We start from the raw sequence: 16,807 nt of genomic DNA on the forward strand, positions 1-16,807 counted from the left end.
AATGAATAGTGCTTATTGGTATGATTGTTGTTTTAATAGTATCAGTATTTGGTTTATTCCTGAATCTTAGGAAGTGACTCTTAGCCAGAGACCAAAGGTAACCATTGATACTATCCATGAAATCAGGCTCTGGAGGAGAGCACAGGATGGAAAAGAGTGGAAGGCAGACTTGGAGGGGCAAACAGGACATCGCCAGCCCAGCGTGCTTTGATTCAAGTCCTCAGGCTTCTCAGATTCTAGTATTCAGCCCTTCAGTTCTGCATTCGTCACTTTATACATATTTATTCAGCGCCAACTGTATGCCAGACATCATGCTAGGGCGGTGAAAAGGACACGCATGGCCAAGGGGCTCACATCCTTCCGTGTGTGCGCAGGCGTGTGTGTGTGTGTACACGCACTTGTGCACGCGTGCTGGGAGTATCTGCGAAGCCCTGTCCCTGTGCTTCTTCATGGAATATTTGACCCCATGGATGCCTGTCCTCTGTGATTCCTGGGTTCATGCATTCTTAGGTTGTTTCCCTTTCCTACATGGGTATTTCTCATTCCGTATTCTTGTCTCTTCCGAATCTATCTTGTATATAAGCAAACCAAATTACCCTTTTTTGAGATCATTCTTAATCTTTCCCATGGAATAACTCAGATTAGATTGTTGTTTATCATGGTCTTTGGACAATTTAAAGTTTTGACAAATCATTGAAAATCAATGTGTCCCTTTGCCCTGCTGAGAAGGTTGTTTGTGGCCCCTAGCTTTGCTGACGGTATACAGTTTCAGACTTTTGAGGAAGGAGCCATTGATTCTTCCAAATTAGGGCTTTTCTTTTTTCCATTGTACCAAACCAGCTTCTTCTCCCTTGGAGATGTGAGAAAGCTTCTCCCACTGAGACGATACTTGGTTCACTAAATAAGATTCTTTCTCCCCGGAGTGCCAGAGGCTCTAAAAGGGAAAGCAGCTATGAAGCCTCCATAACGTCAGGTGCTGGAGGCAGACATCATTAGCAAAGCTTGTCCAGAATCTGTCAGTGTGACAACAGCCAGCTGCTCAGGGAGCTCTGTGTGGCTCTTCGGGGCTACTGATGTTGAACTTTTGATGTGGGAGAAGGAAAGGCCATTTGCAGTCAAGGAGACCTGGGGAGACATTCAAGCTCTGATGGAATAGCTGCTTCTGGTGTCTTGGGCAAAGTCCTTTTTGCGTCTCCATTTCCTTGGAAAATGGACACAGTTTGTACTGTGGAAGTTCAGCCTGAACTTTGTAATAGGAGAATGGATGGGAAAGCACCAAGTAGAGTGACATTCAGGAAGAAGATGTAAAGTGTGACTTTCCTTTAATGGTTGTTTTCAATAGCCCTGGTCTCAACCCTATGCTATTCCCTCCTCCATTTGCTGCCCCAACTCAAGATCCTAGAGCCGTAATACTCTTTTCCTTCCTAAACCTACTCTGAAGAGGAGATCAGAAATTCATGGACAGAGAGGTCTCTATCATTGAATCCCAACTTTAGCACACATCAGGGGCACCTGGAGAGATTATTAAGACAGATTGCTGGGCTCCACTCCCAGGGTCTTCTTTTCACTGGGTCTGGAATAGAGCCTGAGAATTTATATTTCTCCAGTGATGCTGAGGCTGCTGGTCTAGGGAACATTCTTTGAAAACAACTGGTCTATATTATAAACTTGGAGGATGTTAAAGCTGGAAAAGATCTTAAGAACTGTCTGCGCTCATCTTCCATCAGTAGGGAGTCAGTAACTGGGCCAAGACTGTGACACCATCTAACAGACTTTCTAAATTACCAGGCTGGATGACTGAGGACAATTTCAAGTGTTATTTACCCCAAGGCAACTGCATTTCAGTTAGGATCTGAACTTAAAGCTATAAGGATGATGCCGGTGATGATTATCATGATCATAAGGATAGTATCTTATTGTTTGAGTTCCTTCAATGCATCAGACACTTTCTGTGTTGTCTCTTCCTGTGATAAGCCTAAGCGGTGGGCGGGGCTCGCGACTCCTGTCTTCTAGAAGAGGTTACTCAGGCTCAGAGGGTTCAGGTGGCTGGCTAAGGACACTAGGGGAAGACCTGGTCTCCCCGTCTCCAGGCCCTTGCTCTCACCCACATACCATGCCATACTTTCTATGAAATGAAGTTGAACATTCTGTAAAGGAAATTAAGGAATCAAAGAGAAGGTAATGGCATTGGTGGCCTGAAAACTAATTGCCATTGTATACCACTTGCTCTGCTTCTCACTGTTGACTGTTCCTCTGGGACACAGGAGTACCAGGATATAGGGCAGGTAATCATTTGCAGAAATAGTTTTGCAGACCTACTGCCTGGCCGTCAGGAACTGTTCTCTGCTGCTGTAGCCTTGGGGTGTCTCTATCACCTCTGTCCTCTTGCCCAGGTAATGGGCGACCTCCCTGGGACCAACGACCATGACAAAACTTCAGGGCTCAGGCCTGTGCTCGTGACCACACACACACACACACACACACACACACACACACACACACACACACACACACACACACACACACGACATCCCCCTACCAGATGTTTTTGCACCCTGTGGACGCTTCAGGAAAGCAGCTGTTGCACTAACCGTGGGAGAGCCCAGCTGCCGTCCCCCCTCCCACTGAGCCCCCCGGCTTTGCTTGCTTGTGCTGGTCCAGGGGCTGATCCAGGTGAAGGGTCATTCTCTTTCGCTCCTCGCTTGGCAGGTTTCCTTACAGCCTCCTGAGGAGGCCATGTGAACACTTCCGAGGGTCCTGTTGATTGTCTGCCTTACATTTTCACATCATTTTGGAGGTCTCTTTCTATTGTTCTGAGGGACCGAAGAGATATAGGCTCCTTCTTTCCAGCTGAAGTTCTCCTTTTCCTGAACCTCGTGTGGTGTCCAGGTGCTTCATACCTCAGTTCACCTCTCTTGTGCTTCCCTGGGGGATGTGGTGGCACACTCACACTCACACGTGCACACACACACACTTCCACACATGCATACATTCAGGTACACACATCCTCATGGGCACACACGTACACACACTCACACACACACGCCCCACACACACAGCACGTTGCTGTCTTGGTCAAGGTGGAGGAATGGTTGGCAAGAGGGGAGTGGGTGGGAGGAAAGTTGTTTCAATGACAGCTGAGGTATTGATCTTCTGAATTGAGCTGGGGAATGCCAGACAGAGAAGAAGGAACTTGTGTTGGGTCCTCACTGTGTGCCAGGCACAGTGCATTGTGTCCTGTAATTTCATCCTCAAGCCCCAAGTCTATATAGGTTCATTTCAAGCCCCAAGTCTATAGGTTCACCAGAGAGCTGGAATGTGGCAGTGTGTCTGTCTTCATTCAGAATCCTGCTCTTTTCACTACACTGTGCTCTGTGAAGGAGGCTGAATCACTGAAACTACCCTCTTGGGCAGCTGCAGTCACAGAAGAAATGCTTGCTGAGTTGCAGAAAACATGGGGACACAGGAGACTGAAAGAAACCAGCAGGAGTCACCCATGATGGCATCACCCAAAGATAGTATTTGGTACTTGGTTTTGATTCTTCATAAAGTTCTTGCATAATAATTTTAAAAAGATATCACAATGTAAATACTCTCTTGTAACAGGTTCTTTTTCACTAAACAATATAATACTGGTTGTCATTTATTTAGTGCTCACCACATGCCAGGCAAAACCCTAAGCATGTTACATTTACTGAGGGATTTAATCGTCATCAGAACTCTCTGAAGTATGGACCATTTTACATCCAGGGGAACTGAGGTTCAGAGATGTTAAGCATCTTGTCAGCACTTACACAGCCAGCAAGCAGTGGAGTTGGGATTCGTATCTGTACGGTTGGAGTCCAGAACCCAGGCTGGCTCTTCTTCATCACGGACAGTTGTTTCCCTTAGCAGGGAATGCTCTTTTAAAACACCATAGTAGCGGTAACATAATATTCCATCATCTAATACATCATTTACCTAGCTGATTCTCAATTGTCAAGCATTTAGATGGTTTCCAATTCTTGCTAGTTTAAACAATATTGCCCTGAGAATCTTTGTACAAACATCTTCTTTGAAAGGGAATAATTCCTTAGAATGAATTCCTAAGGGTAGAACTGCTACATACGCACATTTTAAAAGCATTTGATTCTCCCCACCAAATTACCATTCCAGAAATATCGTGCCAGCACACACTCCTGCCAGCAGACTGTAGAATTGTCCTTTTCTCCATAGATAGTCTGGGTCTTACTGTTGCATCTTTTGATTTGGCGTAGCGCATGATAATGTATCACTATAGCCAGGATTCAGGATGCCTGTGGTGATGTGTGGCGATTTTGTGAACATGAGCGTAGGAGCTAAGATTTGGGATGCTGAGCTCTGCTTTGTTGGGGTGAAGCGTGGATGCAAGGAGAGACAATGAGCGTGTCACTGGATGGTTAACGCCCATGAGGCTGCATCAGGTTTCCAAGGTGTCCCTGATACCCTAACATCCCCATCCACAGACAGCGCAGGCCCCTGTGTCTTCCCTCTCCCCGCATTTCAGCTGTTCCACGAACCACCTCTGTAAAGCTGGAGGATGACAGTCACTGGAGCCAAAGAAACCTGTGCTCTCCCCTCTGCCATGCTTGGACTCATGAAGGGAGGGCTGGGGAAACTGCTATGGTGCCCTTACCCTCTGAGCACTTCCCAGGGGAATGCTGTTGGTGATAGAACCCGTGGGAATGGCAGTGACTGTCTTTCTCCAGGTTGAGCTGGCTCCACTACTCACCATCTGGGTTTATTTGGGACAAGTCACTTTATTTTTCTGAGTCTCAGTTTCTTCATCTGTAAAATGGAATTAATGTTCAGCCCCCTCAGAATTATACCATGGATAGAAAAGGAATCATGTATCTGACAACCCAGCATCCAGCAGGTACTTCACACCTACCCTGTACCTGGCAATGCAGACACCTGATTTCCTTTAGCACTTCTTTTCTGATGGTATTTGTGTTTGATGTTTGTAGTACCTGCATTCTTGTTTGGGGGGATAGAGTGGTTGCTTGTCCCTTTCCAAAATCAGTTAGGATGGAGTAGAACAGCATTATGAAGTTCTTGCCTCCAAGGCTGTTGTCTTGGAAAGTTTGTGCTCCAAGTGAGTTCTGGGAAGGGCCATGTTAGTGGTGCAATGAAGGTCAATGCAATCTCATTTTATTACCAGTGTGGAGCAATGGCGATGAGCCATCCAATATCCCAGCTCACTTGTGACTCTGTTTATGGTGCCCAGCCTTCCTCTAGCAAAGTAGGCTAATCATGTTCCCCCAAACGTTAGGGAGGCTGCTCTAAGCACTGGGGTCAGACAGCCCCGTGGTCTCAATCCCTTTCCATTTGTAGCAGTGCACCAGCATGTGGGTGGACTTGGGAGGAAGTGGACTTCAGGGATGGGCTTGGATTCTGTTTGCTAAGATGCTTCCTGGGAGACAAACTAGGAGTGGTCTGTCTACCTGCTGCTGTCCTGGCATCCTGAGATGCCAACTGGACATTTTCTATGACATTTTATGTGATGTCAAAGCTGTTCTTTCCTCCTTTCCCCAAGGTCCTCACATCTCTCCTTTTATGTGTGAACCAAATGCCTTTTCTTTCTTTTTTTTTTTTTTAAGGAAAAGGAGAGAGTGAAATGAAGCCACATGTTTAGATGCAGGCCAGGGATGTAAGGGAGACTTTCCCATGTGTTTAAATAGTGTCAGGGAGCCAGTGCCCTGGGAAACCGGAGAGCTCTGACAGACCTTTGTGCTCTGTTGATGGGCAAAAGCGCCTTTAGGAGCCAAGAGCACACAAGGCAACGGAGATTGAATCTGGTACAGAGATCGGATCTGGTACCTATGTAGTGTGTGATAGCATAGATTGTGTAACAAGATGAAAGAAAATATTTTATTTTAATCAACTTGTGCTAAGAATCATCACTAATCCCACTCCATTATGTAATATTCCTGTTCATCTTTTGGCGTATTACATTTCACATATATACAGAACAGTAATAATAGTGTATCCATCCCATTGTTTTCTACTAATTTACATATATAATATGTATATATTTCTATGTGTGTATATATATATAATATGTATATATACATTTCTATGTTTCTGCATAGTCTTTATAATTACTATCAGTTGCATAAAACCATATCGTATTAGTGAACCATAATTTATTAAATTATTTCCCTAAATTAAATATTTAAACTGTACCATGCTTACTTTATAGTCAACATTAGATTTAAAATGCCTGTCATGTCATTAAGATACACAGATACGTTTGGTTTACTTTTTAGGTTAAATTCTTAATTTGCTAGGGCAAAGGGTAGGAGCAGTTTTAGATGTTCATGTTATGGATGCTGTGTTACTTTCCGAAATGTTGTGTCATTCTGTGATGCCTATGGCCACGAAGGATCACACCCACTTTGTCACAACCTCACTAACACTGGATATGACCAATTAAAAACAAACAAACTGTGGAAGTAGGAAATTATACTCCTAGACTATGTTAACTGTCAAACCTCCACTGTCTTAGATGAGCTAAAGATGCCTTCATAGCTCCTGGAAGTATCTTGGGCTGGTGTCCCGGGACTCCAGAGCCAGCTCTGAAGGGCTCCCTGGGTCGCTGTGCCCACCTTCTGCATAGAGCCTTCTGCATAGAGCCAAAGGCTTGGGGAAGGCTTGGCTGAATCTACCAGCCTTGTCTCCAGCCTAACTTTCCAACAGCCGCATTCCAAGGCATTGATGCATAATAAGTCAATGATTAGAAGTTAGGAATACATTTAATATTATAAATGGGCCAGCCAGATCAAGGTAATTTAACTCATTAAAGAGGTGAAGTCCAGTATTTGTTCTTGTTTTGTTTTAACGCAGAACACAAATCTATGGTACCGCTTTCATCTTTTAGACTTTATGAAATAAACGTCAATAATCTATTTGTAAACAGCTCACTGCCTATTGCTTCTGATCTCACATAACATCCTCCTTAACTCCCCTCAGCCCCCTGGGAAGTAGGGAAAGGACAGGACTGGGAGACATAAGAAAGGATGAGTTGGTATGAACACTGGCAAAGTAGCCACTCTAGAGCTCTGTTGTGCCATTTAGCCAAAGCGTTCCCAGTTTCCTGCAGGAAGGTGTCTGGTTCACCCTTCTTTCTCTGTGAGGAGCAGCCAGTGGCACACAGTTGAGAAGAGGCTAGATTCCTGCCAATAGTCTGTCTTTCCAAGAGACTGGAAAACAATCCTCAGCAAAAAGAAGTAGTTAATATAAATAGGAAATGACAGATGTCCCAAAGTGTGCGAGATCTCTGGCATAGAGTTGAGGGGGTGGAGGGTAGAGGGAGAGGCGTAGAAATGCCTTCTCAATGGAAGTAGAGACGAGGCAAGAGGCTGAGCTACAGAGGAAGGAGCTGAACCAAGAGCAGAATGGGAGAGATGCTCAGACTCAAGAAAGGCAGAAGATGAGCCTATGACAGGAGGGGAGAGAAAGAGAGGAAATTCTTGGATCTCTTGGAGGCAGATTTTTGATGTATCTGGCATCCCCCGCATATGGAGAAGCCAGAACTTTTGGATAAGCAGCACAGAATAAGAAGGTGGACACATAATTATTAGGGGCTGCATGGAAAATCGGTTCTGATCCCATAAGGAAGAGTTACAACTGTGGGGAGGTTATGGGGCGTTCATTCTGCCTGGATCAAGAAGAGGGTCTATATAGAGGGGGTATAGCCATGGTGGATGGCATGTTTGGGCTTCTGATACTGGCATCCGAAGTGTTCCTGAGAATATGGTCCTACCTAAGAAGCTTTCTGTCTCATACAGGGGCTGCGACATACCAGGAAGATTGGGGAGACACCTGTAAGGTCCAGGAAGTTGTGCTGGAAACTGATGAACTTGGGAAGCCCAGGGTGGTGCATTTTACTCAGCATGAGGCTAAGAGAAGAGGACCCAGGAAGCCGTGGGATGCTGAGGAAGTGAGGAAGGGTTGTTGGGGATGGGAAGTATTTTATAAGGCTAGAGCTCCATTGCAGCTGCAGTTTCTGAGTTAGCCCACATGTAAGAGGTGGCGCATCAGCCAGCCTCTCCAGGTCTTCCCTGTTCTGGCATCGTTAGGTAGATTAGGGACCAGCCATGTGCTTCTTGAAGCAGACATAAGAACTATGGTAGTCAATGTAGTCCCTGTTTACAAATAGGGAGACTGAGTGTCTGGGGTCATTCAGCAGCTCAAGAAGGAGAACTTCTATTTTCTCCTCTTTTCCTGACTGCCTTCCTGGTTAGCAGGGATTTGCACCTGAGACATCGCCAGCATGCCTTCCATATGTTTTCTGCCTTCTCAGCTTAGGCAGCGGGACTATAAATGCAGCTTCCTTCATGGATCTGTGCTCACCTGTCACTTAGCCCAAGCTGGAGCCACAGATGCCTGTGGCTTGACGGATCCAAGTGCCCCGTTAAGTGGCCATGCCAGGCTTTTGTCAGAGCCGGTTTCCACTTGAGGCAGGCCAGCTTATTTCTTTCTCCTTCTTGGAACATCACTTGAAACGTAGGAACGAACTTGATCTTAATTCTTTCTTCAACATGACATGCCCTTTTGAAATTGTGCAAATAACAATGTCTGATTGTCATGTTGAATTACAAGCACGGGTATGAAATGCTCCAGAGTCGGACAGAAGCCAAATATTAGGTCATAAGTCAACATTTTGCTGAGAAACTCGGTTACTAAGAGGTGGAAAATTTATATCTTTTCATGAGAAAACGTGTTTGCCAGCAGGAGAAAATTTCAAAACTGCTATCCTCCCATGTGGAGGGAGAGAGATGAGTGTAATTTTGCAACCTGGGTCAAAGCCCTTTAGGGACTCCTGAAATTGACTTGGGCAAGGAAAGAGGCTCTGAGGTAATATTTGGATTGTTCCCGAGGTGAATATCAATGGGTGGTATGGTCTATGTCATTTCTTACAAGATCGTCGGGTAAAATTGTGTGAATGGCTAGGAGCAGTCTATTCCTGGCAGGGGGAGGCCATGCTCCACCCACAAAGCCTTCGGATGGAAAACTCCTGATGAGAAAATAAGCCAGCTTGGCCCACGGGCACCTAGGGTCCCAAAAGAAGCAATATCGTGATGAGCTTCACCTAAGCAGCTATGGCATTCTCCGGAGATTCTCAGTGGACACAAAGACAACTGAATAAAGGCAGGAGAAGGGAATAACACCCCTGCTGACAGTGCCACAAAGCTTGTAGCTTGCCAGCTTGGCCTGTTGTTACCTGTGATGTTTCAGCCCTGCCACTGCCCCAGGCTGGGGTCCTCCAGCATCTAGTGTGAGCTGTGGCAGGAGAGAAGAAAGCATGAGGTGTCTGTATGTTCACTAGAGAATTAAAACCAGGCTCTTGGCTGCATTAAGAACATCATGCTCTATTTTAAGCTGGCCAAGTGACAATGTCTAGTTTGCATCTTCTTCCAAAAATAAAAGCAGCTCACATTACTTGTGAGTGCCTAAACTCCAGGCCAAGTCAGGATTATGGCTCAGGATAGAACTGAATGTCTGCTATGGATGGGTGTGATGGAGTGGGACTTCAGCTGTGGCCACAGGCAAATTCGGATGGAACAATTTGCCACCATTGCATGGCTATAGAAACACTGACACCAGAAGCCTCCTCCATGTAGATGCATGTGCGTGTGTTTATGCACATGTATGCATATATATCTGTGTGCATATAAATGTGTGTATGCTTATGTATGTGCGTGTGTGTTTGTGTGTTCACACTTTTGTGTGGGCAGTGAAAGGGAAGTGGCAGAATCCTGGCTTGGCACCATAACAGTCAGGACCCTGTCCTTAATGGCTTCTTTCCCAGGCATAGCAAGTTCATGACTTAGATATTAAGTCGCAGCCACTCGGGGGCACTGATCCTAGGGCCGTCTCCCATGTTCGCCTTAAGCAGGGCTCAGTCAAGTTCTAAGTAGAAATATTAAATGGATACTATCATGCATCCCCCTAAATCTCCGGTCAGAATATCTCAATTCCCTGGGGTCAGACTTTCTGCACTCTCCAAGGTGAGCTCACTACTCTGAGAAACAGGTCCATGGCACTGTGACCAGGAAGCTAGCTCAGGGGCCACGTACAGCTCACCTTGCCCACCTCTCTGTGAGATGCGCAGCACTGGGGCCTCCTAGAGGCATCATCACATCCTTCTATGTCTAACCACAGTGAGTGGCATCAACCAGGGGTGGAACCTGCAGACCAGAAAATAGGAGAGTGTGCTGTGCCGGCTCGTTGGGCAGGAGGACCATTTAGAAGGGTCCCTCAAATCCCACCACTGAGAGGCCTCACTGCTCGAAAATAATACGCGAGGCCAGGTCTGCCTGACTTCATGGTGATTTTGGTGTTTCAGGCAAAGAAGGGGAACTACGCCTTTCTGTGGGATGTGGCCGTGGTGGAGTACGCAGCCCTGACAGATGACGACTGCTCCGTGACTGTCACTGGCAACAGCGTTAGCAGCAAGGGCTATGGGATCGCCCTGCAGCACGGCAGCCCCTACAGGGACCTCTTCTCTCAGAGGTAGGCTCGGTCAGTGAGAACACGCTGGCAGCCCCCATGCTCCAGTTGGGGTTTAACCAGCCTTCGGGAGATGAGAGCCAACACAAACTTGTTTATTCATCACGTTTTCCTCAGTGCCGACTATGTACCAGTACATGCTGCTCTCCACCCCGGTCCCCAACTAGTCCTGTGCCAGGTCCTGGGGTAAAAAAGAGGAAGTATGTGTAACCTTCCCATGAAGCTGCATAGTCTCAGTGGGAGCTGTGATGTGAGTAGGCGATGTCAGCACGGGGCAGTCAGTGAGACAGAGAGGATATTCTGGGGGTGGAGGAGGACAAAGAAGGGCATCTGACCAGACCCAGAAGACCAGGGAGGACTTCCCAGAGGAGGTGGCACCTGAGGCCTGAAGGTAGAGTAGGAGTTAGCCAGATGGGCCTAGTAATTTAAAATTAAATGAAAGATTAACTGGATCTGGGAAGGGCCCAATAATAACTTCTTAAGATAAATGCAGGGTGGAAAGAGTCAATGTGGAGACGTGAAAAACTGGGGCCAGAGAAGCAGATTGAGTCCATATTCACCTGCACAGGGGCTGAGGGAGCAGATGCTGTCCGCTGGGGCAGGACAGGGACCTGGCCCTCACTGCCCACCTCCCCATCTGTTCCGGATCAGCTCCTGTTAATTGATACTAGCAATGGGGCGTGTTGGGGGAGAGTGGGGGAAAACACTGTGCAGACAGGAGTGTTCTGGCCTAAGCAAAGACACGTGGACCCTGTCCGCCAGAAATGAATATGTGTGTCTAGTTTGCATTGGCCTCTTTGGCTTCCCAGGTGATTTTCTGGTGCACGTCCATCCTTTGAACTTGATCTTCTCTGGACTCCTGGGCATGACTGAGTTTCCAAGTGCTCAGTCTGGACACCTGGTCGGCCTCCTTGACGAAGATAATCTCTCATCATCCCACCCCCATTTCTCGCTTCCCCACGGGAACTTACCTTAGCCCTTGACCAGGTTACCTGGCCTCACAGAGAGGATGGAGGTGAACAGCATGGGTGAGCTCAGTGGCCTTTTCCCAGCAGCCAGCCTGCTAACAGGGGCTCGTGTCCCCAGTGATGTCTAAGCCCACCACTCACACATGTCTGTGGGGTGACATCCTGGTGGGTGAAGGAGCAGAACTAGAGCTCTGCCTTGGTCCACCAGAATCCAAACTGTGGCAGAAGCGGCCAGGTGAAAAGGCCGGCATGGCGCTGAGGCTTAGGGGCAGCGCCCTGTTACCTGATGAACACATGTTTTCCAGCACTGAGGAGCATCCACTTGGAGGGGTGAGAATTGTTAAAGGTCATTCGTTTCACATCCTGAAGCTCAGAGAGGGTAATGTGCGCTGAGGGCAGCTCAGCCAGCAACTGGCAGATTTGGGAGGAGAAGGCAGGTCCCCTGAGCCCCAGTGCTGTGCCCATGTTGCTATCGGATCTCTGAGCCCTCCCACCTCCCACCTCCCTCCTCCCACCTCCCAGATGTTGATTGGGCTCTTCTGATCACGAGCACCTGAGCCTAAACCCCATCAGGGAGAGGCCTAGGAGGAGGGCCTGCAGCCCATTCATTCAGTGGCTTGTTTGCAAAACTGGGAAAAGGGGTAGAAGTAATTAAGTTCAATGAGGCTTTGGGGTTTTCTGTAGAATTTAATCAAGTATACATGCCATGCCTCCCTTTGCTCCCTGGAGCAGAGATGGATGACACAAGAGAAGGAGGAGTAGTGATTTATCAATTGCTGGGATTAAAGGCATGAAGAAGGGATGGCTTCTCTCCAGGGTATATAAGACAGTGGTGTTCTTGAGGTTTACCCTACTTGGTTTTCTGAGACAGGATGCTCAGGGCATTCCCCAGGCCATCAGCCTGTGAGCACCTCTCTCACAGGTTAGTAACAGATGGTAAGGGAGCTTGTGGGACCAACGCAGCAGCATCAGCACCACCAAGACAGCTAATGTGCCCCAACACAGTGCTCACAGAAGCACAGGGTCCCCAGTGTGGAAAGCTTAGGGTCCCCGTGCACTCCAACTGCTCCGAGATCCCCTGAAAGTCTGCTGAAGTGAACACTGACGGACTGGAGAGAGGAGAGAGCCTGGTTCTTGGCTGGATCTTTCAACAAACATGATTGAAAGTGGCTAGTCCAGTTTCTGTGTCATTCTGGCAGGAAGTGATTAATTACCCTTTGCTTTCATCAGAAGGCCACATGCTCTAGGACTGTAAGTGAATGTCCTTGGTAGGCTATGCTGGCCTCCTGAAGTATTGTCATTGGTGTCTATGTTTTAGCCTTTCCTGGGCTGGAAGCGTCCCCGCCTCCCCTGCCTGGACACGTGGGTACCTACTTGGGGGGAACACTCAAGGCTTCAGGTTTCCAACTTTCTGCCGCCAACGGTTCTTTAAGAGGCTCCATTATATGATGCATGCAGAACTGGGGGCTGCCCCTAACTGGGTCATGCCTGAGAGGAGGAAGGGGGCAGGTCCAGGAAGCAATGCCCCATGCCATTGACAGAAAAAGAATCCTATGTAAATAGCAGATTCCAGTCTTATCTGGAACTGCTGTAGCCTTCCTTCCCTGAGTCCCAGGGACTCAGGTTATTTCCTTGAATACAGATATGTTCCCTTGTTTTGGCAGAGGACTGGGTCTTTAGGCTACAACGTACGTGTGTGGGGGGGGGACTGCGGTTGAGTGCCATAGCCCTTTTATGGACCATGGCATGCAGAGTAGGCATTCAGCAAATGTTTAGCAACTTAATAGCCATTTATAGAGCACCTACTATGTGGCAGCCTCCACGACTGTTGACTAAAGGAAAGCACCTGCAATTATATCTGTCTGGAAAATAGAACAACTGGCTTCAGGAAGTGGCTGTTATCATTCTGGCTTACTCATAAGCAGGAGTAGAGATTATTATGGTGTGCATTAGTTTAGCCTCGTTCCAGGAGTCATTTTGTGCCCGTGACTTGTTTTATCTTCCCTCTGTTGCTTACATATTTAAATTTTCTTTTGGATTGGCTTGTTTGTTTTTATTTTATTCTGTGTTTTCCTGTAAATTGCCTTACAGTCTTCCTGGAATAATATTGGGCATAAACATGCATACAATTACAAGGAGCAGGAAGAAGGGAAGCGTCAGCAAAATGAAGCCTCCTGCAGTTAATGAGCGCAAGAGTGGGAATCCGGCCCTGTGGCCCCGCTCCTGTTGGAGTCTCACCATCCCCTAGGCTGGAGGTGACTCTCAGAGAGGAGGCTGACTGCACTTAGCAGCTTGGTGTTCTGGAGAGAGCATGGCCTCCCGGGTCAGCGTGACCCAGCCCTGAAGAGCAGCTACGCCACTTGCTAATTGCAACTGGTGGCAAGCCATCTAGATTCTGAGCCTCAGGTCTTCCATCTGTAAACATAAGAGCTACTTTGCAGGCTATTGTGAGGATTAAAACAATGTAAAATGGTCAGTCCTTACTGTGTCCTCAGTAAAAGGCAGCTTGTGTAAACATTGGATGGCTAGGGCTGCTGGTCAGTATGGCGCCAGAGGGTGGTGCTATACTGACCAGCTTTCTGGAGCTCTTCTTGCTTGCTAGCTCTTGAGCTGAGTGGTCCCATGTGTTCTCCCGCTTTTCATCTGCTTGTGATAATTCTGTGAGGTAGGTGCTTTTGTTACCGACCTGGGTCCTTGGACTCTTGAATCAACAGAAGTTGATAAGAGGCCAGACAAGGAATTCAGGCAAGGCTTTACTGGGGCTCGTGCTATAGCAGGAGGGAGCAAAAACAAGACAAAGGTCCCTTGCTCACTCCCCAAGGGTGGGGAGGGGGGCAAGCTTGTACCTTAAATGGGGTAAGGGTGGGGGCGGATGGCTGGGTCTGGCTGGAGGGCTGGCTTAGGTGGTCTGCCCACCCCCGTGGGGGTGCTGTGTGCAGGGATCGTGTGCAGTACCCTGCTTTTGCTCCCTGAAACTTAGAAGCAGCAGTTGGTTTGTGGCCCTTTTGTATCTTACTCTTCATAATGGCCCCGACTGCACATGCATGCAGTTATCTTCAGTCCGTCACAGTTTCTTTGTGTTCTGTTGCTGCAGCAGACATTTGTCCAGGTACAAGTGCAAGCACTCTGGTAAAGGGTCCCAGGTCCCAGCCTTTCTCACTTTTGTTATGATCTCCGATTTTAGTGATACGAAAGCTAAAGTTGAGAGGTTTCCTAACATGGCTAGTGTGACGGCAGAGTCTGGGTTTGACTGGTGTCCATCAGAGCAGAATCTGTGGCAATAAATTAAAAACTCTGCTGCTTCTCCATGGTGAGCCAGTAGCCCAACCACGAGTCCTCTTGAAGGCCCTGAGGTCCTGCATACCTAGCCCTGGGCTTCCCGTAACTGCCAGGAGGCCCAGCCTACTCGGAACTGCCAGTAGACACGTACGTAACGGCCACTCAGCATGAGCCAGTGGACGTACAGACATGCAGCTTCCCTAACACGTCCAGAGCCACTTGGATGTAGTGGGACCCTGCAGCTGCCCAATTAATCATGGCATGTGCCACAGAACAGACCTGTGGCACACCAAGTGCGACCCCAAATGCCTGTGTAAATCATGCCTTTATCCCAATGACCAAGCTGAATTCTAAGTCTTTTGTGCTGACCTGTGCCCTGGCCACTTAGCCAACATTATCTCACCACAGCCACTTTAGTTCAGGTTAGTTTTCATGATTCCGTTCATACATTCGTACATTATCGATGCAACAAATATCCCTTGATGGCTCAAGTTGTGCCGGCCACTGTGCTTGCTCAGGGGAAGCCATGGAGATCCAAAGGATCTGCTCACTCACGGTAATCATGGGTAAATCCTGCAATGATGAGGAAGCCAGGCTTAGTAGGGGCGAGTCACTTGTCCGAGGACACCCAGCTGGGATTGGTGCAGATTCTTTGCACAGAGCCAGGCTGTACCCAGCCGGCGAAAGGCCACACTACGCTGGCCCCTAGGTGCTGACAGGGCAGGGAACCCCCTCTGGGCTGTCTCCCTCCCTCTCCACAGTCACAGCCCATGATTGTTAACTGAGCTCAGCTTCAGCCTGTGGTCACAGCTGGCCTGCAATTCAGGTCCAGGGCAGAGGCTGCTCAAGTGGCCAGTTGGCCATGAGCTTCTCCTGACCATCAAGAACCACTGTCTTGAACTGTGCACACCCAGAGGGCTCAGAGAGGCCGCCGAGGGTGTTGTCACCTGAACAGATGACCATGGACCAGGCCAAAAGTGTCCGGCCTCCACAAATAAAAAAGCTTCGGTGTGAGAAGCCCGGGGGCTGCCAGCTACCACGGGCTCCCTGTCCAGACCCCTGGATTATAGAAAGAGTCCATGAAATACTACAACAAAGGAGAACTGCCATCCAGACACCGACCTGGGGAATATGGGGGCAGGGGGCGTTGCCCCACCTCTGTGAGCAGGATTAACGCCAGGCTCCCCTCATACCTTCTCAGAGCCCACATTCTTGGCTCTGCCTGTTTCATTCACTTCAACTCACATCCTCCTCCTCACCCACCGTCTACAGCCTCACTTGCCACGTTTTAGCTTCTCATACACTCACCCTAGACAAGACTTCCAACCATGGTTCTAGTCTCAGGAAGGCTCTTCCTCTTCCCTGCGGAATGCCGTCCTTGCCAACCACAAAATGACCTTGGCAAGATATGTCACCTCTCTGTGCCTCAATATCCTTCTCTATAAAAATGGGACCATGGAAGTAGCCTTTCCAAAGAGCTGACATGAGCGTTAAACACTGTCAAGCACTTAGGCGATTTCCTGGCACACAGGTATGCTAAACCCCTGTGAGCTATTTTATGCTTACCTTTCACCTCCTTGATGAGGTCTCCCCTCACCCTCCAGTCCAGGCCACCCTCCCAATGGGTGCCTTTCTTAGCGCTTCTACTTCCATTTCGTTGTACTGATCACAGCTTCTGACTCCACGTTGATTGCTCTAATTGTTTCAGTGTCCGGGTAAGTATCTCTAGACCAGCACTTCCCCAGCCTTTTTGGCATCAGGGACCAGTTTCATGGAAGACAAGTTTTCTATGGACCAGGGTCGGCAGGGATGGTTTCGGGATGATTCAAGCGCATTACTTATTGTGCACTTTATTTCTATTATTATTACATTGTAATATATAATGAAATAATTACACGACTCACCATAATGCTGACAGGAGGCAGAGCTCAGGCAGTAATGCGAGCGATGGGGAGCGGCTGTAATTACATATGAAGCTTCACTCACTCACCCGCCACTAACCTCCAGCTGTGGGGCCGGGTTCCTAA

The 16,807-nt window shown here is 48.0% G+C and overlaps 1 protein-coding gene across 2 annotated transcripts in view; it reads left to right on the forward strand.

Annotated features, from left to right (window-relative positions):
• The window catches only part of GRID1 (glutamate ionotropic receptor delta type subunit 1), a 666,917-nt gene that overhangs the window by 629,985 nt on the left and 20,125 nt on the right, over positions 1-16,807 (forward strand). For both annotated transcript variants that reach the window (XM_067710323.1, XM_067710322.1), the window contains exon 14: positions 10,370-10,536. In XM_067710323.1, the coding sequence (XP_067566424.1) occupies positions 10,370-10,536 (167 nt within the window). The remainder of the gene's footprint in view (positions 1-10,369; positions 10,537-16,807) is intronic.

This window comes from Pseudorca crassidens, chromosome 16, assembly GCF_039906515.1.
Source record: "Pseudorca crassidens isolate mPseCra1 chromosome 16, mPseCra1.hap1, whole genome shotgun sequence".
Classification (NCBI taxonomy): domain Eukaryota; kingdom Metazoa; phylum Chordata; class Mammalia; order Artiodactyla; family Delphinidae; genus Pseudorca; species Pseudorca crassidens.